Source organism: Magnolia sinica, chromosome 16 (assembly GCF_029962835.1).
Source record: "Magnolia sinica isolate HGM2019 chromosome 16, MsV1, whole genome shotgun sequence".
In the NCBI taxonomy this organism is placed as follows: domain Eukaryota; kingdom Viridiplantae; phylum Streptophyta; class Magnoliopsida; order Magnoliales; family Magnoliaceae; genus Magnolia; species Magnolia sinica.
In genome coordinates this window covers 284,980-299,781 of record NC_080588.1, presented here as the reverse complement: position 1 = coordinate 299,781, position 14,802 = coordinate 284,980, and the positions used below count along the sequence as shown (strand labels likewise).

Sequence of the window (14,802 nt, the reverse complement as noted above, 5' to 3'; positions counted from 1 at the left end):
TTGTCATTGATAATATTGATAATATCTTGATATTATCGATATCGCAACATGCGCGGTATTGAGATTGCGATCTTTCGTTTCCTTTCCAATTGTTGATGATTTCTTGGTGAAATATCATGTGTTATTGATATTTTGCAATATCGATAGATATTTAAATGGAAGGTTGGATTGTTAAATAGGTTGGATTGATTTCTTACAACAACACATGCTTTTAAGGCCCTTTTTGCAATTTTTTTAATTTCTAAATATGCAAGTGTGTGTAAGTGTTATGATGTATTAAGCACCCTTTATTGTCAAATTTCGGTGAGACAAAACAAGTTAGAGTGTGACTTGAAGGATGATGGAAAGCTCACCTTCAAGATCATCATCACATGAAGATTTGAAGTACAAGACATGAAGATCAAGCTACTGAGATCAGTCTTCCAATGCGAGTCTACTTCAAGATCAAGCTTCTAATGCGAATCTAGTTCAAGTAGAAGATCTGAAGTTACTGAAGATTTGAGTTCAATGTCCCATGATTCAGGTATAAGTGACCCTAGAAAGACCCTAGGTTTAGGTCCTTTCTTATGCATATTATCTACAGGTTATTATACTTTGTATAGGCTTAAATTTGACTAGTCCTATCCTATGTTCGACTAGTCCAGGCTCTGATTCGACCAGTCCAGAAATTGCTTCGACCAGTCCTAGTTTTGAACTCAAAATTCGAGTTTTTCTGGTAGATCCTCGACCAGTCGGGCATCCTGCTCGACCAGTCGTGGAGATCTGCTCGACCAGTCGTGGGGAGCTCGACTCGAACTCTAGCAACATATTTTGCATCCCACGACCAGTCGAGGGCTGTGTTCGACCAGTCGAGCAGGCCACTCGACCAGTCGTAAGACAGTTTTATCCGATCGCGCCAGAAAATTTGAAATTTTGTTGAATCTAAGACCAGTCAAAGGAGACCTAAGACCAGTCGAAGGAACCGTTTTTCAACCTATAAATAGAGGTCTTTTCTTATTCTAAATCATTCATTTAAGCCACAAAAAGCTTCCACTTTGAGAGAAAAGTCTCTGTCATTGCCAAGCTATAGTCCGGTAATTTTAGATCATTTTAATAGCTTATTTGTTTTTGTAATTCCTTGATCTCTGCATTGTTAATTTGATTTTTTAAAGGGAGTTTTCACTCTACCTTTGAGATCTAAGGAATTCAAACAAGTAGCCCAAGGTTTGAGATAATTTAAAATCTATTTAGAACCTAGAACCCTTGATTATATTTGTTGGACATTGAACATCTACATCAAGCGAAGCGGTTCTACAGGCTACATCAAGCAGCATCTTCAAGAAGAAGATAAGTACTTTTTATTTACTTTTTGGTTTTGTTTGAGATTAGCTAGAAAAATCTCTGCATTGGTTTTGACTGAGATCAGCCAGAAAATCTCAGCACGGGGTTTGATTGTGTAATCCCAATTGAAAACACAACTGTATAGGTTTTAAGGTGAACCTGAGAAAACCTTGTTTCATAGTGAACGCCAATATCACGTGGGTTGTGATTATTGGGAGTGGAGTAGGTGTGGCTATTTGAGAACAGTTGGTGTTTGAGGTGGATGATGATGTATGTGATGGATGTGTGTTGAATGTTTGTAATCTCTTCTTTCATGTTCATGTGGTGAATGTGTGTAATAGATAGCTTCCATTATTTGCCTCTTGTTTTAGTTTGTGATCTTGATCCTTACTGAGTTCAAGAAATCAGGTTGTCCTACCATAAACATTTGTTTTTGGTGTAAGGTTATCCTTTGAACAAAGTTTGAATCAATTTCTCAATACCATTACAATTGAGAGTCCGTCCCTCTCCAGCCGTCGTATTAGCCACTGCACCCGTTACTGCACCACCTGGAAAGCCAGCTGAAGAAGTCAAGCAAGCATAAGTCAGAATAGGGCAGCAAAGGACAGGCTCTGAAAGAGGTCAACTGGAACAAGGAAGACGACGGCTCTGAAAGAGTGATTGTTCGTATAGAGAGGCTCGTATAGAGGCAATGAGGTTTCTCACTTTTAGACTCTCGAAATGGCTTTGACGATAGCATTTCTAAATAGGTTAAGGCCGGAGGTTCTTTTTGATGCATCTTTGAAAAAAGCCCGTGTTTTTGAACGCCCCTGACTTTCCGGAAATCGATTTAGAAGCGGAAACTTCTCCTTATGTACATTTTAACATCTCCTGAAGTTTCACTGAAAATTCCAACATTTTTCCCATGTTTCCCCACATTTCTGATTATCAGCAATATTATCGGCGATATCGATATTGTTTTCGTATCCTTGGCTAGCGAAACTTGTAGCGATACCGATACTTCGAACGCTACTCCTCCCTAGCATTGATTGATATTCGAGCTTGAGTCTCTCTCCTCCCCATCTTTTTTCCTTTTTTCCATCCTTCCTCATTTCTAACAGCCTCCATATCTCAATCAGGAGCATGGTATGCCAAAACAGTTACATAACGGTATCAGTGGTAACCATGACACATTGCAGGGCCAAAATGGTCTCCCTCTTTTTTTTGAAGGATTATGAATAGATTTTATAAAAACAGCTTGGCTAGAAGCCAAGACAAGAAATACAAGAAAGGGGAAACTATACAATTCTAACAAGGAACATACTACATTTAAATCTACTTGAAAGCAAACTGTAGCCCATTCGATCACATCACTTTTCGCCCTCCTAACGATATGATCTAAAGATGATTGGCCGTTACAGAAAAAAATGGCCTGCAACGGCCCTATAACGGCCATCAACAGCCCTATAACGGTCCCTAATGTGGCCAAAAAAAAAAAAAAAGAATGCAACTGCCGTTACAGCCCATACCGTAACAGTAACAATGGAGACCATTACAGCCACCATTACCATTATTGAATACCTTGATCAGGAGCTCCTCCATTTTTGTGATGTCCATTCCAAATTTTGATTTTTTTTTCCCCTCCATTCTTTTAGCTTTCTTTAACTAATTGGAAACTTTTCAGAAGCTTGAATCCTGCCCCACTAAACTCCACCACACAGCAACAAACTCCAAGTACCCATCCTGCACTAACCATAACTCTAAAACTAGACAGGGGAAGGACCAGCTGAGATTTCAAATGATTCCAAATAAATTGGTACATGATCCGAAACCGATCTAGGAAGAACTGATTAAACTAAGCCCAAACAGTGACTCTCCTAGACAGTAGTAAATAAGAAATCTGTCCAGCTTGCACATTTGGGAAGTAGTTGTTTATTTGTCCACATGGACCGACTCCTGGAAAGAGGGATATCAACATCAAGCTGTTATGGGCAACAAATTCTTTGAATTTCCCCATTGCCAGGGTAATATTGCCTCCACCTGATTTCTCAAACACAAACGGAACGCATTGAAATCTCCCCACACACACCAAGAAATTGCATATTGGAATTCATTACTAAGAGATTAGTTAATCCTGCATGTGTGTATAAGGCAACCCGTCTGCACTCCGCCACATGTGACAACATGGCCCATGTATGGGAGATCAACACCGTCTGTCAGGTGCATCCCAAAGACTAGACACCACAGCAATAAATTTGCCCATTTATCAGACAACCTACCTATCAGGTGGCCCACAGGTTATGAGGCCAACGTGTTAAAAAAACAAAAACTCAAAATAAAAAGAAACACAAATAACAGATATTTAAATTAACAAAAACAATTTGGGAACGCTTACCAAAATAGAACTCTCAGGTGCAAAGGGTGTTACATCTTTATTGGCTAAGATATTAGACTAGAAGATGTAAAATGAGGCAGAGCCAATATGTTGAAACCCAGACTATACATCGACCCGTTTTTGTGTTGATTTGGTTCAACCGCTAATCCAACCAGTCTAATCCAAAATCATTAAAATATTTTGTTTTTTGAAGGATTCAAAATCATTAAAATATAAGGATTAAAAAACAAATTTCCTCCTAACATATGGTTTGGGCATTTGGTTTATGAGTAGAAGTCATTGGATCAATCCGTCCCAGGTGGAATATTCTTTTTTCCTGAAAAATAGTTGCCCACTAAGTTACCTCATGTTCCTAGAGACCTGGCCCGATTTAGTGGGATGTTACCCATCAAAACCAGTCCAACCACCTGGCTTGGTCCTGATTCTAAAATTCTGGACACAACCAACTTTCTACAACTACGTGATCTGGGACTAACCCACAACAGAATAACAAGAAATAACTAAGACAACCACAACGAGAAAACCTAGGAAAATGCTGAACCTGTACTCTCAATATTACCCCTAAAACTTAACATCGGATGTCTTTAGATCCTAAGTTGTACAATATTCAGAGGGAAAAAATCCTAAGTTGTAACTTGCTTTTAGCATATGATAGGCCACCGAAATCCATACACCCATTCACACAAGAAGATGCATGCACAAGACAACAACCGCATAGAGATGCTACGACATATGATATACGAAAGAAAAGTCTAAGAGAGCACCAAAAGCATGTGAAGTTCTCAATCAATTGAATCTATGCTCTCTAAAACCCTACTCAACTAAAACAAAGAAAACACCACACCAAACTTCTCCCTCTCTCCCTCTCTCCCCACTCTCTCTCTCTCTCTAATAAGGAGAAGTTACCTAATGGTCAAACAGTATTTCCTCCAAAGAAAAGCTACCTTGAATTGCTATTCTGGCAAACTCTGCAAACAGCAATCTTCTTGTCTTTCCAAAAGACAGAAAAATTGCCCAAGTATGAAATCATATAACTCTGACACCCCAAAACTAGTAATATCCTAGCCAACATTTGCTAAATGTGTAAATTCCTAAAGGTCATGCCATGGTAAATAACAAAACACAAGGTTGAAACAAACGACAAAGAAATGACTAAAATGCAGAAATATGTTTGAGCCTGTCAATACCAAAGCAAATCGGCTTTGCAACCAAGCAGTTCCAAAATCATCTAAATTGATATGTCGTGTTCATATTACCATTGACATCCCTAAATGCACCTCCACCATCTTTATAACTGGTGCTGATTGACCTTCTAGTATATCCCATGACCTTATTTAAATCCTTAAGCAACCAATGGAACTTTTTAGGCTCCGAAGGTGATTCTTTGGTTTTTGTTTAGATTAGCAAAGATTGCATAAGACCAGAAGGAATCATCTTCTAATACATATCCAATCCCTCACCCCAACTTAAAACAAGTTGCACCCTTTTACAACAATGTAAGAGTTCCTATGCTTGACTGACTACACTATCTCTAGCCCCCTAGAAAATGACCCCATCTATGCCATATTGCAAAATACTCAGTTGTTTCACTCCTTCCAAATAGACCAAATAATAAAGGAGATTCTTTGGTTTTAACAAATGCAAAGGATAAACATCAATATGAAAATTTAAAAACATCCCAAATTTTTGTATATTAGCATAATTCAAGTAATAAATTATAGAAGCCTCACATCACAACAATACCAAGCAGAAAAGAAATTGAAAAGATATAAGAGCTCACATTTTCCCAAGAATGAGCTATTGCGATAAAAGAGCTCACATTTTCCCAACAATGAGCTATTGAGATATATGCAATAGATATTATTGGTACAAAAAAAGGAATTACCTCAAAACAGGAGAACCCCTTAGTAGTTTCAATTTTGAAAAGAAATGGTCTTAAATGAACAATAAAATGACCTCAAAAGCGTCCCAAGAATCAATGGTATTGTAGTAATTTGAAGTGTGCGCCGACAACCAAGATTATCAACTAGGGAGCCAGAGCTTAAACTTCCAATAAATGCACCAGCTATAAATATGCTCACGACAAGACCCTCGAGAAGGGGATTGCCTTCAAATCCGAGCTCCCGTGCAATGGAGACTATAGGGCCATTCATCACCCTGCAAAACATTTTGTAGTCAGGACATGCAGGCTCTGAAAGGAATAATGGAAAGAATAACAGAAATTATATGTATCATAAATTTGCTTCACTTGGTACATGTGAGTAGCAAAAACATTATAATATATAAATAAGAACAAATGTAATAATTTTGATCAAACTGCTAAAGAAGATTGATAGGACTAGAGTTGTACCCGCTCGATTCGACTCGGAAAAGCTCGACTCGACTCGGCTCAAAACTGGGTTCAAGCCAAGTCGAGCTGATTTTTTGAGCTCGAAAAAATTTCGAGCTGAATCCGAGCTGGACTGAGCTCGGCTCAGCGTCCCTAGACACTGGATGTGGGCGTGGTGTTATGTGAATAGACGCCAGGCGTCTGGACGTGCAGAATAAATAAATAAATTTTATATATATATATATATATATATATATATATATATATTTATATATATATATATATATATATATATATATATATTAAAAACCTTAAAACCTAAACTCGAACTCAGTTCATAGGCTCAAACTCAAACTCAGCTCAAGTTCGGCTCAAACTAGCCCGAGCTGCTGACCACCAAGCTGAGCTGAACTAGCCAGTCAGGTTCGAAGACCGAGTCGAGCCGAGCCGAACCAAGTTCGAGCTGGGGTAGCCTGCTGGCTGAGCCGAGCCGAGCTGGGCCAAGCTCGACTCTGTTCGACTCATGTACAGCTCTAGACAGGACTCTTATCTAGAAAAACCGGAGGGGAGATTCTGTAGTTTTGCCGCAGGGTTAAGATTATGGTTTTGAATAACAGTATTAGTAGGCGCGTATTGGCCTTTTTTCTTTTTGAAAGATGAAGGATATTATTAGAAGGCAAAAGGCAAAAAAAAACAAACAACAACAACAACAACAACAAAAGCTACAACAGCAGAAACAAAACCTAAAGCAGAAAAGAAAAACAACAAAAGAAACGAACAAACAAGAGCACGGAGCTCAAACCCAACCCACTAAAACATCAAGGAGCCCAATCCTTTGACTAGAACACTTTACAAAGAACCCCACCGACCAACCCTTTCATATCCTTGAACAGCGATTATTCCTCTCTAACCAGATGGCCTAGAAGGCAGCAAGCAGAATAAGTTCCATCTTTTCTTCTCAAGCTTACCTCCACCCCCAATGTCCTGAGATCTGATGTGCCCAATCCACACCCAAAAAAAATTTGGCACAAACAATCTTGAAAAAAAATATTGGGAAAATAGGGGGAAAAAATGTGAAGCATCAGTATTAATGATGCTAGATGTGGGTCACATGATCGTACAGCCCACCTAGATATTTATAATAAGGGTCATGTAGTCATACAGCTCACGTAGATGATTGTAATAATGGTTGTACAGTCACACTGCCCACCTAGTCTTTGTTCTTGACCACTTTGTCCCTTAGTATATTGGGTGCACTTAAGGTGTAGAAGTCATATTATAAAGAGTGAGGGGCATTAATGTCTTTTTCTGGTTTTACGAGTGTATGTGGCATGTCCAAAAGGAGTTGCAAGCTACATAGAGTTAGTCTAGCACCATTTAAAGGATAGTGGTGACTCATCAACCATACACATGTCCTAGTTCCACCGCAATCCTGACTGTGCAAGTCACTGACCAACTGCGGATGGAGCATGCAACCCAAAAACTACATAAGAGATTATTTTAACCTTTTGCTTTTCCCCTTGAATTTGAACCACGTATAACATTATATTTAACCATCCAATGGTGCAGAACATGGGAGAAGATGAGCTACCACCATTTTGAAAATGGTGAAGAACTAATAAAACAGTCTAGCACTGTTCATAACATGTCTGCACGCAGGTACAAGGCAACTCATGTATTCGTGAAGGCAGTCTACAATGTGACATGAGTAAAGGATCTACACTGTCCACCTTGAAAGTCCTGTCATAAAAATCCATATGCAATGGAATCAAGCAATTCAGCTTGTTAGATTGTCCCTAGATTGTGAAACAAACCAACGAATGAGAGCTAATTTATCAGAATTCCCCACAAGATGCGTGTCCATCCCCTCCATTTCTGGGCCACGACATGATTAAAGTGCAACCCACCAAATGTACGCTTCATATCAGGCATAGATATAGGCTGAGGGCACACACATTGAAATCCCCACACGAGAGTGTACTCACAGGAATTGAATGTCATTTAAGGAAAAGTTCAAATTCCCTCTTTTATGTAGTATAGATTACTTCAAGAATATAAGCAAGAGGGTTTTGAGGTCCACTCCTATTCTCTTTCACTCTTCTCCTCTCTCACATTTTCTTCTTCCTTTCTCTTCTATAGAAAACTAAATGGTGTTAGAGGGGTAATTAATCCAATCCAGATCTCTTTCTTGTCTTCATCTCTTAAAACCCTCTTTTTCCTTCTCTTATTTGTCACATTCCCTGTTGGAGCATTCTTATTTTCGGAACCATCGGTCCTCATTCCTGCTAGTAGTGTGCTTCTTTTTTGAAGGGTGAGCAAAACCTTGGTTGTTGAATCCATCTAACTTTCTAGGAGTTCAAATAACCTCTGCCAAGTTAAATGGGAAATTATCTCTATTTGTCTAAATCCATACAAGTCTTCTTGCAGGCCAAGGGAAACTTAAAATATTTGACCATGGAGAAACTAGGCATAAAGGATAACAAGCATGATGAATGGATTCAAGAGAACCTTAGACAACGACATAGTTTTGTAATAGTATGGAAACATCATTAGCGTGAATGTAATGTTTTACACTACAAAGGTGGCTTGGGGTACGTTACTAAAGATGTATTTGTCATACATAAACATCTCTTGTACATATTAGTTGTTTGAAGAGATCTTCACATTCCAAAAATGGAATAAGTCCCCGAGTGAATATTATTTGAAACTCAAAGGGAAATTGTTATTTTCTGTATGATAAACGGTCCAAGGAAACATAAAATTCCAGTGTGTATCGTTGTTGGCGGGTATTGATTCTCTTGAAGGGAAATTTTCTCAGATAGCAATAACACCAGTCATTCCTTGAGGGACAGAATGTTGGGTAGTTAAGGAACAACATGTTCATAGGATGAGAGTAGCCAAGGTATTCAATAACAGCAACAATAGCCGTAACGGCCACCACTCTTACCGTTGCAATACAAGATGTAACGGCCATTACAGCCTCTCTTTTTCTTTTCTTTTCTTTCTCTTTTTTTGTGGAAGAAAAAAAAACCCTACATCAGCCTGTTACGGGCTGTTTTTCTGTAGCGGCCATTACGTAACCTGTTTTGCATACCTTGAGCGTAGCTAAAATGAGGATGTTGAGATGGATGAGTGGCAAGTTGAGGAAGGATGGAACTAAAAATGAATGCATTCGAGGAAACTTAGGGATACCACCAATAGGTGATAAGATAGGGGGCAGTAGACTTAGATGGTTTGGTCATTGTAACGGAGACGAAGAACTGTTCCGATTAGGAGAGAGTTGGTACAAGTTGAAGGCTCTAAAAGGACAAGGGGAAGATCCAAAAGGACATGGGTGGGGGTAGTAAGAAAAGACCCGACGACCTATGTTCTAACTAAAGTTATGTCCCTTTATAGAGTGGAATGGCATAATAGGATTCATGTAGCCAACCCCAATTAGTGGGGATAAAGCTTAGATGATGATGATGATGATCATTGTTTGTTGGTTGCCTTATGTATGTGACGATTATGCCCCCAGATATTGCTTATGTTGCTGCTGTGGCAAGGTAGTTCATGCATGCTCCATGTAATCATCTAGGGGCAATGTACCAGATCTATGATTTCTAAAATCAGCTCCATGGAAAGATTTGCTGTATTTCAATCACGGACACTTGAATTTGAGTGAGTGTTGTGATGTTGCTTGGGCACGTTCTTCTACGGGTGATCCATTATACGCTTGTTGGGGGTACTCTTGAATCATGGAAAAGCAACAAGCAAGCAGTAGCTGCCCATTCATCCAGCAAAGCAGAATATCGTTCAATGGCCCATGCAAGTGTGAGATTATTTGGGTCCGCTATCTTCTTCAAGACATGGGGTTTAGTGTGCCTTTCCCATTCCCTTACATTATGACAACAAGTTGTAATTCATATCGCTCTCTATACTATTTACCATGCAAGGACAAAACATATTGAAGTTGATTGTCATTTTTTATATAGGAAGTCGATTCCAAGTTGCAAACTTTGTCTATTTGTTCCCATGGATCAATATGCTAATATTCTCTCACCAACTCGCTAGTTCATCCCATTTACATTATATTATGGGCAAGTTGTGCATGCATGATATGTATGCTCCAACTTGAGGGGAGTGTTGGAGAATAGCTGTCGAGGGCCAAAAAATTTATATATATTCACGAGGAGCACCACACTGAGGATTTTTCTTATTTATTTTGTCATTATCTTGTGTAATCTTTTATTTTCCATCTTTGTTTCGAATTCTCATTATGAATATACAAATTTCTCCTTCATCTCTCAGAGATAGTGCTTTTCTTTTCTCTTCTTCAATATCACGATCCATCTATCTCTCCATAAAATCCACAATGCCCTTCACTGAGTTAACTGACCCAATAAAGAATATTCAAACCAATGAAAAGAAGATGAGTGATATGTGGGCAATCCTGCCATTGCCTCGATTTGGCCGTGCAACTAGAGTTGAGAATCACTTTGATAGTGGGTTTGTTTAATGATGGGGACATTCGGATGTGAGAACCGTGCACCTAAGTGAGGTGTGGAACTTGTCCTAAAGAGAGTGATCTAGTTGTGACTATGCCACCGTCTGCCGGTGCATCCAATATTCGACTGTAAAGCATTCATCGACCGCAGGAGAGGTGTTCGTTGATAGGCACAACGCAGCCAATCCCTTCAGAGAGAGTGGTTTTACAGAGGGAACACTGTAAAAGAACATTTTTTATTGTTTACTGATCAACTATTTGAAGGCTACAAAAAGAAAGTTAAAGATGGCTGAATCGTGCACCGCACATGTGCATATATCAAAACTATTGCACTATTAAAAAAAAACAAACAGAGGAGGAGATGGTAGCAAATTAAAATAGGAGGGGAGAAAGTCACCCAATGTGATAGCCGAAAAGGAAATTAGCCATAGATGCGGTGAGAACGTGTGGGAAAGCAGGCAACCAACCCAAGTCAAGACGATCTCCCAGGATTGATGATGATGATGATGATGATGTTGGTGGTGATGGTGGAAGAGGCTTCTTCACCCCAGCAACTTGGAACCTCCTGGACAGAGGATGAGATAACTCGGACCATCTTCTTGGTTTTGGCCTCAGATATGGAGTGAAGCATCTCCATTTGGAGAATGCTTCTGATGGTTTCTCCGGAATAAGAGATGGTGATCGCCCTAATGCTGCTGCAGCCCACATTGAAACTGTATCCGCCCAGACACAGAGAGAGAGAGAGAGAGAGGGAGAGAGAGAATTTTCAAAAGCGACAGTTTTTTGAGCCGCGCCAGAGTTACTCGCGCTGGCTACCCACCGGGGTTATATGCACGTGTGTGGAACTTTCGTGAGATCCACCCCGTCTATCTGCTACACTACCTCATCTTAACCATTAATAACGATCATCCAAACTCTGGTAAACCACACCATATCACGCAAAACAGTTGAGATCGAATGCCGACCATTAGTTTTTTTAGATCCACCAGGTTGTATATATGCCATCCAATCCACTCAGATGATGTGCCTCATCAGACCAAAAGAGGAGGGATGGAGGGATCAAGGCCTAACAAGAGGTGCTGTAATATATAGACAACGTGGATTTCATGAACTCTTTTTAGTCCTTTCTCGCAGGTTAGTGAAGTAATCCCCATAGGTCCTACCGCCATCTGCACAAGAGTTTTCCATTTTCTACCCTTCACCGGCACGCGCCAAACACATGCTTCTCACCACTTCATTTTTCATGAGGAAGTATGATCCATTGACCAAGGGTCAGGCCGCTAAATGGGACGAAACGTGTCCCTGAACACCCACATTCAATGTCCTTGCAGCTCCATCTAACCAGCCTAATTTTTACGCTGCTACACGTCAACCAACAGGCCTGACTGATGAACGTATCGGATATCTCACGTGTACTGCATAGACACGTGTGGGTGACTTAGTTTCATGGATCGCACGCGCGGCAGCACGTCTCATTTCATTTGTATGAGCATCAAGTACTTGTGGTCCATCTCTTGGATGGGATAAAATGAGGGCCCACGGCCTCGGTACTTCCTTGTCAGGCCAAAATGATGTGACGAGGGCACATCTGCGGAGAAAAACTCCAGTACCCTGCCAGAGCGTGAGGGAGGATACGCAGGCACTCACTGATTACAGACGTGGAATATGGCCACGCAAATTAAAAGGTCCCAAGTTCAAAATGAGGTGGTTCTAAGGCTCAAGTGGACCTCACGGGGAGGATTAAATATCCACCGTTGAAAACTTTTTCGGGCCACAGAAGGTTTGGATCAAGCTTATATCTATGTTTTCCCTTCAGCCTAGCCCTCATTTATGCGACATTATGAACAGGTTGGATGGCAATTAACCATCATGGTGAGCCCTAAGAAGGGTTCATCAATGGGTGTTGTTGATGTAAGAATATGGACCGCCTCTTCGAACATCCGGTACCTACACAAGAGAAGAACAAAAGGAGACCCTGGCTAGATCAAGGGACCCTCCGATGCCAAAGTCAGGGTAAGAATCTAGATCTTCTTGTGTTGAAGGGTTTATGGCAAGAGATTCTGTGTCTCTTGTCCTTCACCGAACTCCCAGTGCTTCGAGTAGCCTTTTGAGAACTGAAAAGTTCCTTGGCATTAGAGTATTTTTATACTCGATTCATGAGCTCACCCAGAGTTGTTGGAGGGTTTTTGCCTGTTGCTAAAAGGAACCTTCCTTCCCTGATATCGGCTATCATGATGGTCAAAGTTATTTTGTACAAGTAATCGTTGACCTGCACCGCCTCACACAATGTACTCTTTCAGCATTTCACCTTCTCCTTGTTTGATGGTAAGTAGGTGAGTGGACGATTTCCATCGTTCTTTCCCCACAATAAACTGTGTCAATAATGTCTTACCGAGGTCGGCGAAAGAACTAATCAACTTCGACTTCAGTTGTCTGTACCAGCTCTATGCAGTTCCCATCAAAGTTAAGGCACGGCACATGATAAACTTGGATGCTAACTAGAGCTCCTTCCATGCCCTTAAGGATTCCAAATGTTCAGTAGGGTCCCCAGAACCCGAATATGGGGTAATGGGCGACGTCCGGAACCTCGTGGGCAAGGCAGAACTCATGATGTCGTTGGTCAATGGTGGCTCCGTTTTTTCCATCATTGTGTCTATTGAAGTCGGGGCTTGCACTCGATAAGCTTGGCGCATGTCGCTAATCTACCCTCATAGCTTGTCAAGTTGAACTTCCCAGGGATCCTTGTTCTTAACAACAGCTTCAGTGGTCGAGTCTACCTCGGTTGCTTTCTCGCGCCTCCTCTTTTCCAGTTCGTGACGTAGATCAGAAGGCGCCAGCACGGAGGTCCCCGAAACATGAGATGGTGCTTGGGCGAACATGTCATGAGACATGTCTTTTCGCAAATTTGCTGGTACAAAGTCCTCGGCAGCTGCTCAAGTGGTAGCCTCCTGATTAGGGAGGGAAGTTGTCTCTCTAGCATTTGCCTCATTTGGCTGAACTCGCTGGCCAGTATTTCGACCTGATTATACAAGGAAAGGTAACAGCCTCCTCGGTTTCGAGATCGTCGTGTCCTTTTGCCATTGTGGCTTTCTGGTAGAGCAGGAACGACTTTGATGTCGTTCCCACAAACGGTGCCAAAATGTTGATGCAAGAATCTGGACTGCCTTCTTCAAACCTCCGAGCACATGCACAAGAGAAAAACAAAGGAGACACTGGCTAGAGCGGGGGACCCTCCGATGCCAAAGTAAGGCTGGGAATCTGGGTCTGGTCGTGTTGAAGGGTTTAGGGCAAGAGATTATGCATACCTTTTCAGTGTAGGTGGATCCTTTATTTATAGTGTATGTAGGACAGGGTTGTCCATAATCATATGTTGTATTTGATGTCTTAAATCTAATCAGATTCTGCCAAGATTTTTTCGCAAAACTGCGAAAGTGCGGAATTTGTTTCAGATTTCATTTAAGATTCTTTCCGATTTTGTTTAGGATTTTTTCTACAACTATATATACGGATGTAAATGGGATTAGGAGATATTCTAAGGGATTCTAAGGCTTTCTAAAAGGGTTTTAGAGTTTCTAAAAGGGTGAAGCAAGGAGAGATTTGAGGATTACTCATGTCTGGTAAGTCTTTTCTCTTTAAAATTTCTGCTTTCATAGTAAAGATCTGTCGCTTTGTGTCGTGGTTTTTTTCCGAAAGGGTTTTCTACATTAAATCTTTGTGTTCTTTTATGTTTACTTTATGCTTTTGGATTTCTATCCTAAATCCATCTCTATGTGATTCCGCGACACAATCCCCAATAAGTAGTATCAGAGCTATCGTTGGGGCACAAATCTAGATTTGTACGATTATCATCAATGGGAAATATCAAGTTTGATATTAAGAAGTACTCAGGTAAAAATAATTTTGAGTTATGGAAGATCAAGATGATTAGTTTATTAACTAAGCAAGGCGAAGTTAAGGCTCAAGAGGAGTGGAAATCGACTATGAATGATGAAGACTAAAATACTCTTGACACGAATGTTTTAGATTCCATCTGTTTATATCCCACGGATGAGGTTCTCTATAATATTTTGAGGGAGAAAATTGTGGCTAATTTATGGGCGAAGTTAAAAGATATCTATACGAAAAAATCCTCTGAAAATTGCCTACACTTGAAGCTACAGTGATATATCTTTAAGATGGCAGATGGTGGAGATCTGGAGGCCCACATCAGCAACTTTAATAAATTGGTTTACAAACTGGTAGATATGGAGGAAGTGATCAAAGATGAGAAACAAGTATGTATGTTGTTGAATT

General features: G+C 40.4%; 1 protein-coding gene across 2 annotated transcripts in view; it reads right to left on the bottom strand.

Annotated features, from left to right (window-relative positions):
* The window catches only part of LOC131228742 (probable plastidic glucose transporter 1), a 41,304-nt gene extending 29,998 nt beyond the window's left edge, over positions 1 to 11,306 (bottom strand). The window contains exons 1-2 of one of the 2 annotated variants that reach the window (XM_058224593.1): positions 10,907 to 11,306; positions 5,651 to 5,851 (exon numbers count right to left, since the gene is read on the bottom strand). In XM_058224593.1, the coding sequence (XP_058080576.1) occupies positions 5,651 to 5,851; positions 10,907 to 11,217 (512 nt within the window). In that variant the 5' untranslated portion in view covers positions 11,218 to 11,306. The remainder of the gene's footprint in view (positions 1 to 5,650; positions 5,852 to 10,906) is intronic. The other variant, XM_058224594.1, reaches the window with a different exon arrangement.
* Positions 11,307 to 14,802: the final 3,496 nt, after the last annotated feature.